The sequence below is a fragment of the Triturus cristatus genome, chromosome 12 (assembly GCF_964204655.1).
Source record: "Triturus cristatus chromosome 12, aTriCri1.1, whole genome shotgun sequence".
Lineage (NCBI taxonomy): Eukaryota > Metazoa > Chordata > Amphibia > Caudata > Salamandridae > Triturus > Triturus cristatus.
Window position 1 is genome coordinate 760497485 of NC_140595.1, and position 19748 is coordinate 760517232.

At 41.4% G+C, this 19748-nt stretch overlaps 1 protein-coding gene across 1 annotated transcript in view; it reads right to left on the minus strand.

Moving 5' to 3' along the window:
• LOC146782739 (extracellular calcium-sensing receptor-like) overlaps positions 1–19748 on the minus strand; it is an 86004-nt gene that overhangs the window by 43061 nt on the left and 23195 nt on the right. The window contains exon 3 of the mRNA XM_085637219.1: positions 2385–3215. Coding sequence (XP_085493345.1) covers positions 2385–3215 — 831 coding nt within the window. The remainder of the gene's footprint in view (positions 1–2384; positions 3216–19748) is intronic.

Sequence of the window (19748 nt, forward strand, 5' to 3'; positions counted from 1 at the left end):
TTGCGTACGCACCAGATTAGCATAATGCATAGTCAAAGAAAAAGTCAAAGAAAGGATACTAGTTTCACAGGCAGGGTTACATGTCTGTTTATGATGCAGGGGACGTTTCCACCCCAACAACTCACTAGCCTCTTGATCTTCCACCCATCACTAAAAGCATGAACACGATACACCGATGGCCTCCCTGAAACACTACTATACTCTTGAAAAAAATAATACAACAGATGTTTGTTTTTTCCCATTCATCTTAAATTCCCTGCAAGCACACAGCTCCATACATAATTTCTGGCCCTTTCCCAAACATCCATCATTCAGGTGTAATCATGTTTTCCAGAAGACCTGTGTATAGAAAAAGATCTTGCATCAACCATTTGACTCAATATCACTTTTCCAGTCCTGGGCTATATTTGTATTATGAATTATGTTTGTCCAATAAGATACATTGAATTATACTAAGTACGGCAGCTCGAGAATACACCTATTTATTACATGTAATTCCAGGACTAGTAATAAAATATTCCAATACGGATATGGAGTTCTTTGCAACCATGTACACTAGCCGATTAGTCCAAGTGCTTGCTAAAAATATTGCTGATCTAATAACCTCTCGTCCCCTCCTATTTTGGCGTCGCAAATGGAGCACGTCCGAGTTAGCTTCTTATAGGGAGGAATTGAGGGATGTTATGTCTATATTAGGTGCAGCCAATTTACCTTGGCTGTTCTACGTTAGGAAGGCATGCTTCTCACTGGGGTGTACGAATATATGGTTTACCCCAGAAGAGATTTGTCCCAGCACATCCAAAATGTCCCTAGTTGTTGCCTTTAAAGAACACAAATTTGCTATGTTGACCCAGAGTTTGAACTCTTGTTGCCTGACCTCAAGGTTCCTGGATGTTAAGCAGCAGTACAAGCTAGAATTGGTTTTGGATAGCATTCAACCGTTTATGGCAAAAAAACTTGTATTTCCAATCTAGGCACGGTACGTTACCGCTCTGTGCATTTACGAACAAATGGAAGGGTGTAAACAAAGCTGATTGTCCTGGCTGTTCTGCTTCTGAAGAAACAGAACTCCACGTAATGTTGTTTTGTCATACTTGCACTAGGCCTAGATCGAGGTGGGTTCTTCAACTCTGTAGGAACATGGGGCTTAGAAATTACGTTGAGGTGTTCAGGTTACTTAAATATGAAACGCTTCCGTTATTTGCAGTTGTCACCTCGAAATTTCTACATGCAATGTGGTGTATACGCAGGAGTACCCTTAAGGGGAATGTGTTGGCTAGGAACTAGATGTTACTTTCCGGTTTATAAACACATCTGATTCTTATAGCTTTTTTAAAGATTTGTCCCAAATATTTTAACCTGGTAAACTAATTTTTTAATGTTTTTCTTTTAATTTATCTTTTTATGAAAACAATTTGCATTTGCTTTTAAAAAGGTCTAGAAATCCACTTGTATGTGACCTGGAACTACACGTAGGTTAAATTATGAGGGCTTGTAAAGATCTGTATTCATAGTTAATATCATAATTTGAACTCACTTTTTCTTAAACTTGCCAACTATAGATGATTGCAATATCAAATCATGAAATACCGTTTTTGTGTTTTAGCATATATTTTTATCCTATGAATTGTATATTCAATTTGCTTTTATGGCTTCTACAACCGAAATAAAGTTTCTTTTGACTTGACTTGAAAAATATTCAATCTTGCAATGGATGTTGTTTCCTTGTTTCAAATTACCAGGTTCAGTGGAAATGACATCATGCATTCTTCGGCCCATGATCATATCTCTGTGCTACTTCGCCTCTTTCTGTGAAAGAAATTGAACTTTTTGAACATGCTGCCACTATTATTGCTATAATGTAAACACTCAATTAATTCATTCAGCAATCATAGTATACATTCACTGTCACATCAAGAGAGAGAAACATTCTTGGTATTGGGCAGAGGCAGGAATATAGCGCACGTGCTGTGGTTTATCTGCTGTTCCAGGTCAAAGTTAGAGTAATGAGAGGAGGGGGCCTGAAGCAGGGAAGGATACCAGAACAGATCATTTTGAGAAGTGGGGATGTGCATGTTATATCCTTCTCCAGGAGTTCTGCTATAGTGTGTGTAATTCATGACTAGGCAGTCTATGAACAATGATATGCGCTAATGGAGTCACCTCAGGGAAGTCCTACTGGAGCAAAAATGTGGGGGGCCAGTTATGCAACTTATCATCTCTGGATTTCGGCAAACTCCACTTAATAAACTATCTTTACCATAGGCCAGCTACCAGCAGATCAGAAAATGCGTTCACCTGAAAGTGCACAATGCCTCAATGAATAGCCACAAGTGACTACATGCAATGAAATGACAGAATATACAGGCAATCCCGATTATTACCTGCCATGGTTGAAAATCTGCACTGTCTACACAAATTCCATTGTTGAAGGGTGTACTTCCTGATCTGCATGACATCATATCCTGCAGCGCATTTGCAGTAGCATGAACCGCTGTGTAGATGTTGTATATGATCCGGAAGGTTGTAAATTCATTAAGATTCCCATAAACACTGTCCAACTTCTCATTCCCGGTGCATACTACTGTTGTGTTATTTTGCATGTTTAGTGGCACTTCTGGGTCCAGCCACTTGCAGCCAAACACAACTTCCCAGAACTGTCTGATATAAAAGTAATCTGGAGAGTTTAAAGGATTAATGTGGGTGAAATACTCCCCTAAATTATGTACTTGTCCACTGTTGATATCAAATCCGAGGGTACCACTAAGGATTTCTGAGTACTTTTCATCTGAAAGCACAGTAGAGGTTGTCCAGCCATCAGTGGAAACCCAAGTCTTTCCAGTTACTCTCTGCCGCACCAACTCATCCAACAGTGGGATCATGACATAGTCCGTGGAGAAGATGACAATAACATTGGCGGTTGAGTTTTTGATTACCCAGGCAATGTGATAGGTGTTACTTTTAACTCTGTTTGTAGGGATGGTCTCAAAGAAGGCAATACAAGCCCCTGCCTGGGTAAGCTCTTCTTGTACAATGTGGGCACCTTGTTGGCCATAATCACTGTCTTCAGCCAGAAGGCCGATCCAGGTCCACCCAAAATGTATTAGTAGTTGGGCCAGCCCTTGGGCCTGGAAGTCATCACTGGGGATGGTCCGGAAGAAGGAAGGGAACTGATTGCGATCACTTAGTAGTGAACTTGATGCAGAATAACTGATCTGGAAGAAAAATAACATATGTAATACAACTTTATTAGATAAGTGCTGCTTTTTATTAATTGGTTGGGAGCACAGGATCTGGATTCAAAACTAAAATATGACTGCTCTCCCAAAATTCCACACAAATGCACCATTTTTCTAATGTGAAATGGCAACTCATAACAAGTACATACAATTATTAATTTTGATTGCAATACTTAATATGGGTGCTTAACCTATATCTGAGCATTTCTATTTTTTCCAGATGAGCGGAATGTTACAAACATGTGATGGCTGGAATGCTTGAACTAATCTCAGCCACTTATAATTAATCAGGTTGCATTCTAAACCATTGGTATTTTGCACACCATGTCACCTCAATTTGGACCCAGTCATATGCAAATCAGTATTGATCCTGTTGCAATCGGAACAGTCCACTCGAATTACCAAGCCAGGCCCTCGTTCAACCTGAAAACAAGCAATCCGGGCCCGGTTTCACCCTAGTCATGGGTTCATCAGCCGGGTACAGCTTGCTTCAAGTGACACTGTGCACGGGACCCACGTCTTGGCATACCCATCCCACTTAGGGCGACACAATAAAGTATACAAAAAGAAATGATGCATGGAATGCTTGAAATAATCTCAGTCACTGGTAGTTACTCAGGCCACATCCTAATCCATGTTATTTTTGCACACCATGTCACGTCAGTCTGAACTCAGTCATATGTAAATCAGTCTTGACCCTGCTCCAATTGGAGCAGTCCAGCCCGAACTGCCAAGCCAGGTCCTCCCTGAACCAGAACACAAGCAACCCAGGATTGGTTTCGCCCTAGTTATGGGCTCATCAGCCGGGTACAGCTTAGTTCCAGTGACACAGTGTGTGTGGGACCCACGTCTGGGCTTACCCATCCCACTTAGGGTGACACACTAAAGCATACAATAAAAGTGATTGATGGAATGCTTGAATTATTCTCAGTCACTGTTAATTCGCCGCATCCCGAGCTATAGTTATTTTGCAGGTTGGCCCTGAGTTGCTTGTGTTATGGTTCAGGAAGGACCTGGTCAAGACTGATAGCATATTGCTGGGTCCAAATTGAGGTGACATGGTCAGTAAAAAATGAGGGATTGGAATGCAGTCCCGAGCAACTGCCAATTGTTGATATTAATTCAAGTATATAGAGAAGGATGGGCCTGCACACCTAATTTAAGCGTGTCAACAATGATAAATGCTATATGCAATAGTTGTGTGATTTTTGTGTGCTATCACGTTGAGGGAGTATGAGCCCTGACCCCTTGACTGTAATGCGAATAAACTAGAGGTTTGGAAAAATCCAAGCCTGCGTGATGCACAACTGGGGACCTGAAGGTCACTCTCAAACAAGAGTTCACAAAAAGTTATTAAAAGTAAATCAACCACAATAATGTTGTGAGAGAAAAAACGACTTGTATTCAACTTAACAGCCTGTAACTTAGTTCAAACCTTGCACAATCCATAATAATTTACTTGTTTGACATAAAGTGCAGAGTTGACAGGGTGAACAAAATCCCGTCTTGCAATATCAAATTCAATGAAAACAAAGTCCCAATCTTAAACAGAATCCCAATGCATTTTGGGTTAAAAAACCCTTCTTCAGGGGATAGCTAACATCAAGGAAAGTTGACTTTGTAGAAATCCACCAAAAGGAACTACAACAGAAGATCAAAAGTCAATGTCAATTGTAGAATGGTACATTCATGATATTGGATGCACGTCACACGTGCGTACGCATTGACGTTGATGGTGCCGGCTGCTAGTTATAGCCTAACACTCGCTCAAATACGCGTTAAACATACACACGCTACAGCGGACATAGTCGTAGGCAACTCTAAGGACGCCATAATAATACCTCAGAGGTGAGCAGCTATTGAACTTTCACGACTTATTGAACATGTCGCTTCATGCGAAATATGGATCGCTGACTGTGTTTGTTGCACTTTATGTCAAACAAGTATATTATTATGGATTGTACAAGGTTTGAATTAAGTGACAGGCTGTTAAGTTGATTACAAGTCGTTTTTTCTCTCACAACATTATTTTGGTGGATTTACTTTTTATAACTTTTTGTGAACTCTTGTTTGAGACCTTCGGGTCCCCAGTTGTGCATCACGCAGGCTTGGATTTTTCCAAACCTCTAGTTTATTCGCATTAATTCAAGTATGTCATCCATTACCTTGTTGTTTTTGCAGAGAAGAGGAATAAGGCACACAGAGATACAGTGACGTTTGCTGCATATGGTTTGATCATTTGAGGGAGCTTAGATTAGTTTCCACTAGCCTGATTTGAAGTTAGTAATACATCAGGTTTCTTGAGGGCTTTTGAAAATCCTCCAAGACTCTTTTGTTTAGGTAGAACATTCCCAGCTTTCTCCCAGCACTACTGATGATGTTCCTTATGGTTGTCACATAGCACCAAGAAGCCACTTTGTGCTGTAAGCTGCACTTTACAAATCAGTACATCAATACAAATAGCTTTGAAGCTGTTGGAGGAACTCCAATGCAGAGCTGGCTTGATTTCCCAAGTCCAGGTGGGACAGTTGGTCCAGTCCAGATTTTTTTCTTAGCTTCTGTTACTTGTTATCCTGAATTAATAACTGGGTGAAAAAACACTACCCTGTCAGAATGCAAAGAAAAAAACCTGAACTGGAGCAACTACTGGAATATGGAAATGGGAAACTTGGCTGTAATGCCACTGCAGCAAGGAATAAAGAGAAATGCAAAAAGTTGACACTTTACAACAGGGATAACTCCCTGTACTCAGTAAACATTTGAATAAAACATAGCTTTTCCAGCATCTAGTCAGTTCTGTAGCATGATTTATGGAGAAAATAGTCATAGACCCTTTTTTCTGCCATAGGTTAAAGTCTTTTTTGAATAAATCATTTCTGGGTTTTCTATAGTTCTCTAGCAAGCGCCAGCTGATAGCAGGCTGAATTAATCTAAATCAACAAGCATTGACAATGCAGGTTATATTTGGCAATGGACAGGTGCTGGAGCAGAGTTTTCTATTGAAAATGTATTGAGATTTAAACTCCAGTTTATGTTATATGTCATGATTAAAATTACTGATTTATAATCATTAATCACTAACTTTGTTAAAAGACTTGACTAATCAACATTACTAATGAGAGAAAATTACACGCGGGAATGCATATACGTTGCTTTATTAATACGTGAACTAAATTGGTGAGCAAATTAATAAAATAAGTGTCACAGAAGTGTTATTTGTTTCGTGTTTGCGCTTTAAAATAACGTGCTCTAATGCTTCTTTGTGTTGCAGACGGCTAGGTAATTACATACACATAAGGGTATTAGTGGGGATTAACACTGTATAATCATTATGATGTGGTAACGTTGTTTTGTGTTTCTTTTAATTAAGATGGTCCGTTTTGGCCTAATCCAAGATGGCTGCTATTTACAGCCTGCACTCGAGTGATTGAAATGTGACGAGAGGTTGAAAGTCACCTGACCACAGCTTCTGGCTGAATTAAAAGTTTCCGTGAGGACAGCAGCTCCGGGCTTGCTTCCAATTGCCCTTGGAAAAGAATAAAGCCACAATGAACTGTGATAACTTGCGGTGGCTTCGCTATGGTTCAGAGGAAAAGCATTCATGAATGTATCGTTTCCCTAGCTTGAGTTTCCTTCTTCCGTGTTTTATTTTTGTGATTTTTCTGAGCGGAGGTTTTTTCTAAATGTTGCCAGATAACATCCTTTCCTGCTCGCTCTGCTCAGTGGCTCAACGGACGTTTAGAAGTTTGTTTGTTACTTTTATTTTGTAATTTTTGTTATAAATAATGTTAGACTAGAGTGGGTCTTAGGCCACTTCTTCCTGAACCTATGCTCGTGAGGATCGATGCTGATCGAGAGGACGGCGACTCGGGAGACTTTACTAAGAGACCTGTCCTGACCCATTTAGCTAGAATAGGTAACTATGAGAATAATAATCTTGCTAATGATTGACTTCATTTGAACTAATTTTAGATAAAAGATGATCTTTGTTTGAATATCAGTGTCGGGTGGTTATTTCTTTGTCATTTATTGAGTTTCAAATGTTTTTCCTATGTTTTAAATCATGACTCAGGACAATTTCTTTATGGTCGCATTGACCTCGCTTTAGATGCAGATTGGTTTTAGGTTTCTCTCATATACTCAGTGTGGATAGAGTAATAGAATGAATGTCAGTGTGATGGGCCATAGCGTATGATGAGTGTATGTGCGTGCAACTGTGGATTTACTCTGTCCGTGGAAGTAGGGAGATTTTATATGCGCCGATCTGCAGCAGTTTCCTGGTAGCAGTAGGATGGTTAGAGATTATTGTCTTGATCTGATAGTTTGCTTGTACATAGGCTTTTGATTCATTGATTTATTCATTGATGTTGGTATATGCTCTAATACTATATGTTGAAGTCGTCCTATTGAGTTCTATGTAGTGTGTACGGCTTCTGGAACGTGGGGAGCTGGTGACGGTTCCGTAGTAGGGCAGAGGGAAGTGAGTGCTGCTCTCGGGAAAGACGGGATTGTTGGAATTACCTGTACGTATGCAGGAAAAACGTGTGACAATTGAAGTTGCGCGTCACATTGTCTGGGTTCGGAATCAGTGACATCGTCGTTTGTTACTACTAGAGACATATTTTCGGTGTAAAAGGAGTGTGTATGGTAGCAAAGGTTATCTGTGAAACTCTGGTCTTAAGTCCCAGGGATCCGTAAGGTTTGCCGTTAAAGCTTACTGCTGGAGAAGTAATAGGTATTTTCTGAGCTTGTCTGAAGGACTGGGCAGAGGTAAGCGCTGCTTGGTTAACGTGTGCTATAATTCTGTAGTGGGACAGACTGTTCGCTGTTCTCGGGAAAAGCAGGATTCTGTGTGGTTGTGCTACATTTTTCTGGTATGAAAGTGCGCGAATGTATGAGCATTTAATTGAGTGTGAGACTCTTTGGAGAAGTCCTAGAGGAAACAGTTAATGGATGCATGTTAGAAGGGCAGAGTAGAGGGATGTGCTACTGTGTCAATGAAAGTAATTATTCCGTGGTAGAGCAGAGGTAAGCGCTGTTCTAGAGAAGAGCGGGATACTTGTGAGAAAGGATTTTCTTTACTATTCTATGGTTAGCGAAGCAGACAATGGAGATGTTTATATGTTGTAACTAATAAATTTTGTAGAATCTGGAACGAAGTCTACTGAGAAGGCTTTGTAAAGGAGGGGTAGACGAGTGACAGGAGACAGAGCAGAAACGACTGCGGCGACCACTGACGTCAGACAGACCGCGCTGTGATTGGGTAGTGGATCAGAACAGTGCTCGCGCTGGGATTTGTGCGTTAGTGTGAGCCGCGCAGGGATTGGAAGGAGTACAGGGTGACGTAGACGCTCCAGGATTGGTGCGTTGGTGTGAGTCACGCTGTTATTGGACAAAAGATCGTACGGTTGCGGAAAGGACTAGAGAATAGTGATAAACGCGAAAATGTATTATCAACCGGAGGAAAAGAAAAAGAAATCCTTGTTCGGTAAAATTAAGAGGTGGTTCGACAAGGATAAAAACATTATAACTAGAGAAGGCGAATTGCTACCTCCGACAAGAACTCCTGCATCCTTCATGGTTGCGAAATATGGGTATCATACCTGTATATGGTTGGACAACTGGGCTAAGTACTCTAAGGAGGATGGTGTTTTAGCATTCCCGGAACATGGTTCATTTAATTTGGCCGTGTTGAGAAATTTACGGGAAAAAATGATGTGTCTAGAGCCTAGACCAAGGCCGACACAGTTCGAGGCGTTGGTGGAATGGGAAGATGAGGTGCATGAGCGAGAAAAGCAGAGGAGTGGAGGCAATTATAGGTATATGTTCGGGAGGAAATATGATCGTGAAACTCATCATGATCGAATGAGGAGATGGCGAGATGCTAGTATGTCAGAGGGATTATATCCTATGAGGACAGTTGATGAGAAGGAAGAGAGGAAGGGTACGGAAAAGGTGCCTGATGCAGAAGTGAGAAGGTATGGGGCTAATGATTATGAGGATGAGGTCTTAGATGACATGATTTACAAGAGACCGCCTCCATATAGACCAGAACCAGAAGAGAGCACGCCAGTTGCTACTCCAATAAGAGATACTTTGCGAATTGTGAAAACTGAAGTTGTGACACCTGATCTGAAAAGTGGTAGCTCTTTCACGGAAAGGGAGAGAGAGAGAGAGCGGGAGAGAGAGAATCGAGTCAGTGACGAGAAAACAAGAGAATTAGCCAGAACCACATCTGACCTGACTGAGAAAATTAGAGAGCTGACGAAAAATCTGGAAGCTGTTACAGTACATGTAACGATAGGTCCGGTTGTGCCTATTTTTGATAAACAAAGAATGGGAGAAAATGGTTTGACAGTTCCCTATGTAGGAAATGGTTTGGTTGGTTCTTGCACTTTGGAGGAATCAAGAATGAGGACGGGAGAAAATAATTTGAGACAGCTGAGACATGACACATGTAGTGGAGGATCAGATGTACAGCCTAATTCAGGATTGAATACTGGTTGTTTGGGTGGAACGATTTTGGAACCACAGAGAATGGCAGAACAAGTGGGTGCAGTGAAAAAGTCTACTGAAATAACAGCTGAAGATTTGAATGATTGGTTGAAAGTTCTTCAAAAGAAGGATAAAGATTCACATGCAATTGATGTAGCAAGGTTGCGCATAGAATTGGAGGAGCTTATTGCAGGAACAATTCCTACAGATATACTGAAAAATCATCATGATGGAGAGTTGTTATTTATGTGCAAGAGAATCACCTGGAGGGCTAAAAGTACACATGACAGGTTAAGAGCAATAGCGAGTGAACAAGGAGTTGACATGGATAAGGTAAAAGCTTTGCAGAAGCCTTACAGGGTGGATTTCTCCGATAAAGATATTGAGACTCTAAATGGTGTTGGAAGAACAGGACAGATTAAGGAAATGATTGCCTTATTGCGAACATGGGGTGATGTGGAAAAATGGAAGGATAGATGGTATAAGAAAAGGGAAGATTCAGTGGACAGGACTTACTCAGCTTTTCCTATGAGAGAAAAAGAAAAAACAGTGGATGCTTATCCTATAAGATCGATTCCTGGAGGAGGATATGTACATGTCCCATGGACTAGACAGGATATTTTGTCATTTACGAAAAATTTCCCTCGACTGAGAGAAAAGCCCGTCGAGTGGTATAGGCAGGTAGACAGGTTTGTGAAATTGTCAAAAGTACTGTGGATTGACTTGAATAGTCTGTTTGATATAATTGTTCTGGCAGACTTGTGGGCTGAGTGTAAAATAGTTGTAGATTGGCCTGCTAAGGAGTATCCAAGAGATCCGAAAACAGGAGCACCAGACCCAGAGGTGATGAAGAAATATGACCAGGTTATTGTGTTCCTGAAAAATAAGGTGCCCCCGAAAGAGACAGACTGGGTTAAGATAGATCGAACACATCAAGAAGCAAAAGAATCAGTTCATGCTTTTTACGAAAGGCTGATACTGGCTTTTAAACAGTTTAGTGGAGATGAACACCTGGGTGCAAGGATTTGAGTCATTTTGTATACAGATTTGTATATGGCTTGAAACCTGAAATTAGTGAGAGAATTCGTGAGCACACAGTTGATTGGCAGAGTAAAAAGATTGATGAAATCTTGAGACATGCAAAATACTTCAGTGATGAGATTGAGGCAAAACAGAGAAAGTTGAAAGAAAAAGCAATGTGGGCACAGGTGAAGGTTGCTGAAAGACAAGAAGCACAGATAGTGGAACAAGCAAATAATCCAGGAAATAGACCCAGATATGCAGGAAAAGGGAAGGGGAATCTAGAAGAAGCAAAGAAAAAGTTTCCTTGTCACAACTGTGGACAATTGGGGCATTGGAGATCCGAGTGTACCAATCCACCATTAGTGAGTAATGAGAATAAACCCTTGAATCAACAGGTGCAGAACGAGGGGTGTAATCATCAGCAACAACAGCAGAAGGTTGTCAGACAGCAGAGCCAAGAGCCCAAACCGCCCTTGCCGCAGAATAGAGGGTCCCAAAAGTATAACCAGGACTCAGGATTCTACAATGATGAGAAGGTAAACAAACCGAGATGTACTAACCCGGTACAGCAGTACTGGTTAAAAAATGAGGGGAGTGAGTCTGAAGGGGACTATTGACGGTGCCGAAGAGAGGAGGAAGAGTGCATACTTGGTGCAACTCTAGAAATAGACCAGGCAGGACCATTTGTAGATGGGAAAATAAATGGGGAGAGTGTTACTTTTTTGGTAGACACAGGAGCGACGAGATCAACTGTCAGGTCAGCAGATATTAGAAATCTTCCTCTCTCGGACGAAGCAATCCAAGTGGTTGGTGTAGCCAATACACAGATTAAGACTCGTTTTACTGAACCAGTAAGGGTAAGAATAGGGAAATTTTCAGACATGCACAGGTTTGTAGTCTGTGACACTAGTCCAGTGAACTTGTTAGGTAGGGACCTATTGTGTAAGATGAACTGCACAATTTTCTGTACTCCGGATGGAATAGCTTTTGAGACACCAGATGAGGATGTTTTGTACAGGATGACTCTAGATAATAGAGAGAGTGAGATTGTTGGTACATATGCCGTGTTTAATCCAGATGATTTGCCTCAGGAGTTGAGACACACAGTAAAAACAGCGGTTTGGGATTTTACTGGAGAAGATGTGGGATTGATGAATAATGTAGATCCGGTGAAGATTTCAGTGAAAGGGGGGATTGTTTATCCTAATATTCCTCAGTACAGATTGACACCAGAAATAATTAAGGGAATAACTCCTATAATTGACAAGATGATTCAACCGGGTGTTTTGAGAGAGTTACTGAGTAGCCCATGTAATTCACCGATAATGGGGCTGAAGAAACCTAATGGAAAGTTCAGGATTGTACAAGATTTGAGAAAAGTTAACAAAATTGTGGTGGCATGTTGTCCCATTGTGCCAAATCCTTCAGTGATTTTGTATCAGATTCCTCATGATGCTGAGTGGTACACAGTGATTGATTTGTGTCATGCTTTCTTTTCAATTCCATTGCATCATGACAGCCAGCCGATTTTTGCATTTCGGTTTGGACAGCGTATTTTAGCATGGTGTCGTATCCCACAGGGGTATACGGAGAGTCCTTCGATATTCAATCAGTTGTTGAAGAAATCATTGGAGAGTTTGATCATGCCTGAAAGCTCAGTACTAGTGCAGTACATCGATGACCTACTTGTGGCATCGAAGACACGTGAAGCTTGTGAAGTAGATACCATAGCTTTACTAAATCATCTGGCAGATGGAGGGTTGAAGGTATCTCCAGCCAAATTGCAATTTTGCAAGAAAGAGGTGCATTATCTTGGACACAATATTGAGAAAGGTCTGAGAAAGGTGACCGATGACAGAATCAAAATTATCAGAGGAATGAGAGCCCCAATGACCCAGAGAGAAGTGAGGATGTTTCTGGGGATGGTGGGTTATTGTCGTCAGTGGATAAGTAATTTCTCCCTGATAGCGAAGCCACTGATTAAATTGACTAAAAGTGAGGTGAGAGACCCATTGGAATTGAATGCAGAACAAATGGCAGCATTTGAAGAGTTGAAGAGCAGAATGTGTGAAGCCCCTGCTTTGGGAATGCCAGACTATGAGAAAGAGTTTGAGTTGTATTGCAGTGAGAGAAATGGATGTGCACTTTCAGTGTTAATTCAGAAACATGGACAACTGAGAAGGCCAATTGCGTACTTCTCATCGACACTTGATCCCGTAGCTGTGGGTTTGCCAGGTTGCCTGAAAGCAGTAGCTGCTACATGCAGAAGCTTGGAACAGAGTGAGGGTATAATAATGGGATATCCTGTGAGGGTGTTCGTACCTCATGATGTGGCAATTCTTTTGACAAGAAGCAGAACTCAGTACATGTCACATAGTAGGCTGACTAAATATGAGAAAATCGTTCTGGGAGCATCACATGTGACTCTTGAGAGATGTGTGAATGTGAATCCAGCAACTTTGTTGCCAGATGCTGACAATGTGAAAGTGGGAGATGATGTTGATCATGATTGTTTGGATGTACTTGACTACTGTACAAAACCTAGACCAGACATAAGAGATTTGCCATTACCTGAGAGTGATCATGTGTTGTTTGTGGATGGATCATGTTTGAGAACTGATGATGGTGTGTTGAGTGCAGCATATGCAGTGTGCAAGGTTTCAGAAGTTATGGAAGCCTCGTCTTTGAAAGGAGTAAGATCTGCTCAAGTGGCTGAATTGGTGGCATTGACGAAGGCTTGCAAGATTGGGAAAAATCTGAGGGTGGCTGTGATGACTGATAGTCAGTATGGATTTGGAGTGGTTCATGATGTTGGCCAGCTTTGGCTACAGAGAGATTTTTTGACGTCGAGTGGGACTCCAATAAAGAAGAGGAGGAAGAGTGCGTACTTGGTGCAACTCTAGAAATAGACCAGGCAGGACCATTTGTAGATGGGAAAATAAATGGGGAGAATGTTACTTTTTTGGTAGACACAGGAGCGACGAGATCAACTGTCAGGTCAGCAGATATTAGAAATCTTCCTCTCTCGGACGAAGCAATCCAAGTGGTTGGTGTAGCCAATACACAGATTAAGACTCGTCTTACTGAACCAGTAAGGGTAAGAATAGGGAAATTTTCAGACATGCACAGGTTTGTAGTCTGTGACACTAGTCCAGTGAACTTGTTAGGTAGGGACCTATTGTGTAAGATGAACTGCACAATTTTCTGTACTCCGGATGGAATAGCTTTTGAGACACCAGATGAGGATGTTTTGTACAGGATGACTCTAGATAATAGAGAGAGTGAGATTGTTGGTACATATGCCGTGTTTAATCCAGATGATTTGCCTCAGGAGTTGAGACACACAGTAAAAACAGCGGTTTGGGATTTTACTGGAGAAGATGTGGGATTGATGAATAATGTAGATCCGGTGAAGATTTCAGTGAAAGGGGGGGATTGTTTATCCTAATATTCCTCAGTACAGATTGACACCAGAAATAATTAAGGGAATAACTCCTATAATTGACAAGATGATTCAACCGGGTGTTTTGAGAGAGTTACTGAGTAGCCCGTGTAATTCACCGATAATGGGGCTGAAGAAACCTAATGGAAAGTTCAGGATTGTACAAGATTTGAGAAAAGTTAACAAAATTGTGGTGGCATGTTGTCCCATTGTGCCAAATCCTTCAGTGATTTTGTATCAGATTCCTCATGATGCTGAGTGGTACACAGTGATTGATTTGTGTCATGCTTTCTTTTCAATTCCATTGCATCATGACAGCCAGCCGATTTTTGCATTTCGGTTTGGACAGCGTATTTTAGCATGGTGTCGTATCCCACAAGGGTATACAGAGAGTCCTTCGATATTCAATCAGTTGTTGAAGAAATCATTGGAGAGTTTGATCATGCCTAAAAGCTCAGTACTAGTGCAGTACAACGATGACCTACTTGTGGCATCGAAGACACGTGAAGCTTGTGAAGTAGATACCATAGCTTTACTAAATCATCTGGCAGATGGAGGGTTAAAGGTATCTCCAGCCAAATTGCAATTTTGCAAGAAAGAGGTGCATTATCTTGGACACAATATTGAGAAAGGTCTGAGAAAGGTGACCAATGACAGAATCAAAATTATCAGAGGAATGAGAGCCCCAATGACCCAGAGAGAAGTGAGGATGTTTCTGGGGATGGTGGGTTATTGTCGTCAGTGGATAAGTAATTTCTCCCTGATAGCGAAGCCACTGATTAAATTGACTAAAAGTGAGGTGAGAGACCCATTGGAATTGAATGCAGAACAAATGGCAGCATTTGAAGAGTTGAAGAGCAGTATGTGTGAAGCCCCTGCTTTGGGAATGCCAGACTATGAGAAAGAGTTTGAGTTGTATTGCAGTGAGAGAAATGGATGTGCACTTTCAGTGTTAATTCAGAAACATGGACAACTGAGAAGGCCAATTGCGTACTTCTCATCGACACTTGATCCCGTATCTGTGGGTTTGCCAGGTTGCCTGAAAGCAGTAGCTGCTACATGCAGAAGCTTGGAACAGAGTGAGGGTATAATAATGGGATATCCTGTAAGGGTGTTCGTACCTCATGATGTGGCAATTCTTTTGACAAGAAGCAGAACTCAGTACATGTCACATAGTAGGCTGACTAAATATGAGAAAATCATTCTGGGAGCATCAAATGTGACTCTTGAGAGATGTGTGAATGTAAATCCAGCAACTTTGTTGCCAGATGCTGACAATGTGAAAGTGGGAGATGATGTTGATCATGATTGTTTGGATGTACTTGACTACTGTACAAAACCTAGACCAGACATAAGAGATTTGCCATTACCTGAGAGTGATCATGTGTTGTTTGTGGATGGATCATGTTTGAGAACTGATGATGGTGTGTTGAGTGCAGCATATGCAGTGTGCAAGGTTTCAGAAGTTATGGAAGCCTCGTCTTTGAAAGGAGTAAGATCGGCTCAAGTGGCTGAATTGGTGGCATTGACGAAGGCTTGCAAGATTGGGAAAAATCTGAGGGTGACTGTGATGACTGATAGTCAGTATGGATTTGGAGTGGTTCATGATTTTGGCCAGCTTTGGCTACAGAGAGGTTTTTTGACGTCGAGTGGGACTCCAATAAAGAAGAGGAGGAAGAGTGCATACTTGGTGCAACTCTAGAAATAGACCAGGCAGGACCATTTGTAGATGGGAAAATAAATGGGGAGAATGTTACTTTTTTGGTAGACACAGGAGCGACGAGATCAACTGTCAGGTCAGCAGATATTAGAAATCTTCCTCTCTCGGACGAAGCAATCCAAGTGGTTGGTGTAGCCAATACACAGATTAAGACTCGTCTTACTGAACCAGTAAGGGTAAGAATAGGGAAATTTTCAGACATGCACAGGTTTGTAGTCTGTGACACTAGTCCAGTGAACTTGTTAGGTAGGGACCTATTGTGTAAGATGAACTGCACAATTTTCTGTACTCCGGATGGAATAGCTTTTGAGACACCAGATGAGGATGTTTTGCACAGAATGACTCTAGATAATAGAGAGAGTGAGATTGTTGGTACATATGCCGTGTTTAATCCAGATGATTTGCCTCAGGAGTTGAGACACACAGTAAAAACAGCGGTTTGGGATTTTACTGGAGAAGATGTGGGATTGATGAATAATGTAGATCCGGTGAAGATTTCAGTGAAAGGGGGGATTGTTTATCCTAATATTCCTCAGTACAGATTGACACCAGAAATAATTAAGGGAATAACTCCTATAATTGACAAGATGATTCAACAGGGTGTTTTGAGAGAGTTACTGAGTAGCCCGTGTAATTCACCGATAATGGGGCTGAAGAAACCTAAGGGAAAGTTCAGGATTGTACAAGATTTGAGAAAAGTTAACAAAATTGTGGTGGCATGTTGTCCCATTGTGCCAAATCCTTCAGTGATTTTGTATCAGATTCCTCATGATGCTGAGTGGTACACAGTGATTGATTTGTGTCATGCTTTCTTTTCAATTCCATTGCATCATGACAGCCAGCCGATTTTTGCATTTCGGTTTGGACAGCGTATTTTAGCATGGTGTTGTATCCCACAGGGGTATACAGAGAGTCCTTCGATATTCAATCAGTTGTTGAAGAAATCATTGGAGAGTTTGATCATGCCTGAAAGCTCAGTACTAGTGCAGTACATCGATGACCTACTTGTGGCATCGAAGACACGTGAAGCTTGTGAAGTAGATACCACAGCTTTACTAAATCATCTGGCAGATGGAGGGTTAAAGGTATCTCCAGCCAAATTGCAATTTTGCAAGAAAGAGGTGCATTATCTTGGACACAATATTGAGAAAGGTCTGAGAAAGGTGACCGATGACAGAATCAAAATTATCAGAGGAATGAGAGCCCCAATGACCCAGAGAGAAGTGAGGATGTTTCTGGGGATGGTGGGTTATTGTCGTCAGTGGATAAGTAATTTCTCCCTGATAGCGAAGCCACTGATTAAATTGACTAAAAGTGAGGTGAGAGACCCATTGGAATTGAATGCAGAACAAATGGCAGCATTTGAAGAGTTGAAGAGCAGAATGTGTGAAGCCCCTGCTTTGGGAATGCCAGACTATGAGAAAGAGTTTGAGTTGTATTGCAGTGAGAGAAATGGATGTGCACTTTCAGTGTTAATTCAGAAACATGGAGAACTGAGAAGGCCAATTGCGTACTTCTCATCGACACTTGATCCCGTAGCTGTGGGTTTGCCAGGTTGCCTGAAAGCAGTAGCTGCTACATGCAGAAGCTTGGAACAGAGTGAGGGTATAATAATGGGATATCCTGTAAGGGTGTTCGTACCTCATGATGTGGCAATTCTTTTGACAAGAAGCAGAACTCAGTACATGTCACATAGTAGGCTGACTAAATATGAGAAAATCATTCTGGGAGCATCAAATGTGACTCTTGAGAGATGTGTGAATGTGAATCCAGCAACTTTGTTGCCAGATGCTGACAATGTGAAAGTGGGAGATGATGTTGATCATGATTGTTTGGATGTACTTGACTACTGTACAAAACCTAGACCAGACATAAGAGATTTGCCATTACCTGAGAGTGATCATGTGTTGTTTGTGGATGGATCATGTTTGAGAACTGATGATGGTGTGTTGAGTGCAGCATATGCAGTGTGCAAGGTTTCAGAAGTTATGGAAGCCTCGTCTTTGAAAGGAGTAAGATCTGCTCAAGTGGCTGAATTGGTGGCATTGACGAAGGCTTGCAAGATTGGGAAAAATCTGAGGGTGACTGTGATGACTGATAGTCAGTATGGATTTGGAGTGGTTCATGATTTTGGCCAGCTTTGGCTACAGAGAGGTTTTTTGACGTCGAGTGGGACTCCAATAAAGAAGAGGAGGAAGAGTGCTTACTTGGTGCAACTCTAGAAATAGACCAGGCAGGACCATTTGTAGATGGGAAAATAAATTGGGAGAATGTTACTTTTTTGGTAGACACAGGAGCGACGAGATCAACTGTCAGGTCAGCAGATATTAGAAATCTTCATCTCTCGGACGAAGCAATCCAAGTGGTTGGTGTAGCCAATACACAGATTAAGAGTCGTCTTACTGAACCAGTAAGGGTAAGAATAGGGAAATTTTCAGACATGCACAGGTTTGTAGTCTGTGACACTAGTCCAGTGAACTTGTTAGGTAGGGACCTATTGTGTAAGATGAACTGCACAATTTTCTGTACTCCGGATGGAATAGCTTTTGAGACACCAGATGAGGATGTTTTGTACAGGATGACTCTAGATAATAGAGAGAGTGAGATTGTTGGTACATATGCCGTGTTTAATCCAGATGATTTGCCTCAGGAGTTGAGACACACAGTAAAAACAGCGGTTTGGGATTTTACTGGAGAAGATGTGGGATTGATGAATAATGTAGATCCGGTGAAGATTTCAGTGAAAGGGGGGATTGTTTATCCTAATATTCCTCAGTACAGATTGACACCAGAAATAATTAAAGGAATAACTCCTATAATTGACAAGATGATTCAACCGGGTGTTTTGAGAGAGTTACTGAGTAGCCCGTGTAATTCACCGATAATGGGGCTGAAGAAACCTAATGGAAAGTTCAGGATTGTACAAGATTTGAGAAAAGTTAACAAAATTGTGGTGGCATGTTGTCCCATTGTGCCAAATCCTTCAGCGATTTTGTATCAGATTCCTCATGATGCTGAGTGGTACACAGTGATTGATTTGTGTCATGCTTTCTTTTCAATTCCATTGCATCATGACAGCCAGCCGATTTTTGCATTTCGGTTTGGACAGCGTATTTTAGCATGGTGTCGTATCCCACAAGGGTATACAGAGAGTCCTTCGATATTCAATCAGTTGTTGAAGAAATCATTGGAGAGTTTGATCATGCCTGAAAGCTCAGTACTAGTGCAGTACAACGATGACCTACTTGTGGCATCGAAGACACGTGAAGCTTGTGAAGTAGATACCATAGCTTTACTAAATCATCTGGCAGATGGAGGGTTAAAGGTATCTCCAGCCAAATTGCAATTTTGCAAGAAAGAGGTGCATTATCTTGGACACAATATTGAGAAAGGTCTGAGAAAGGTGACCGATGACAGAATCAAAATTATCAGAGGAATGAGAGCCCCAATGACCCAGAGAGAAGTGAGGATGTTTCTGGGGATGGTGGGTTATTGTCGTCAGTGGATAAGTAATTTCTCCCTGATAGCGAAGCCACTGATTAAATTGACTAAAAGTGAGGTGAGAGACCCATTGGAATTGAATGCAGAACAAATGGCAGCATTTGAAGAGTTGAAGAGCAGAATGTGTGAAGCCCCTGCTTTGGGAATGCCAGACTATGAGAAAGAGTTTGAGTTGTATTGCAGTGAGAGAAATGGATGTGCACTTTCAGTGTTAATTCAGAAACATGGACAACTGAGAAGGCCAATTGCGTACTTCTCATCGACACTTGATCCCGTAGCTGTGGGTTTGCCAGGTTGCCTGAAAGCAGTAGCTGCTACATGCAGAAGC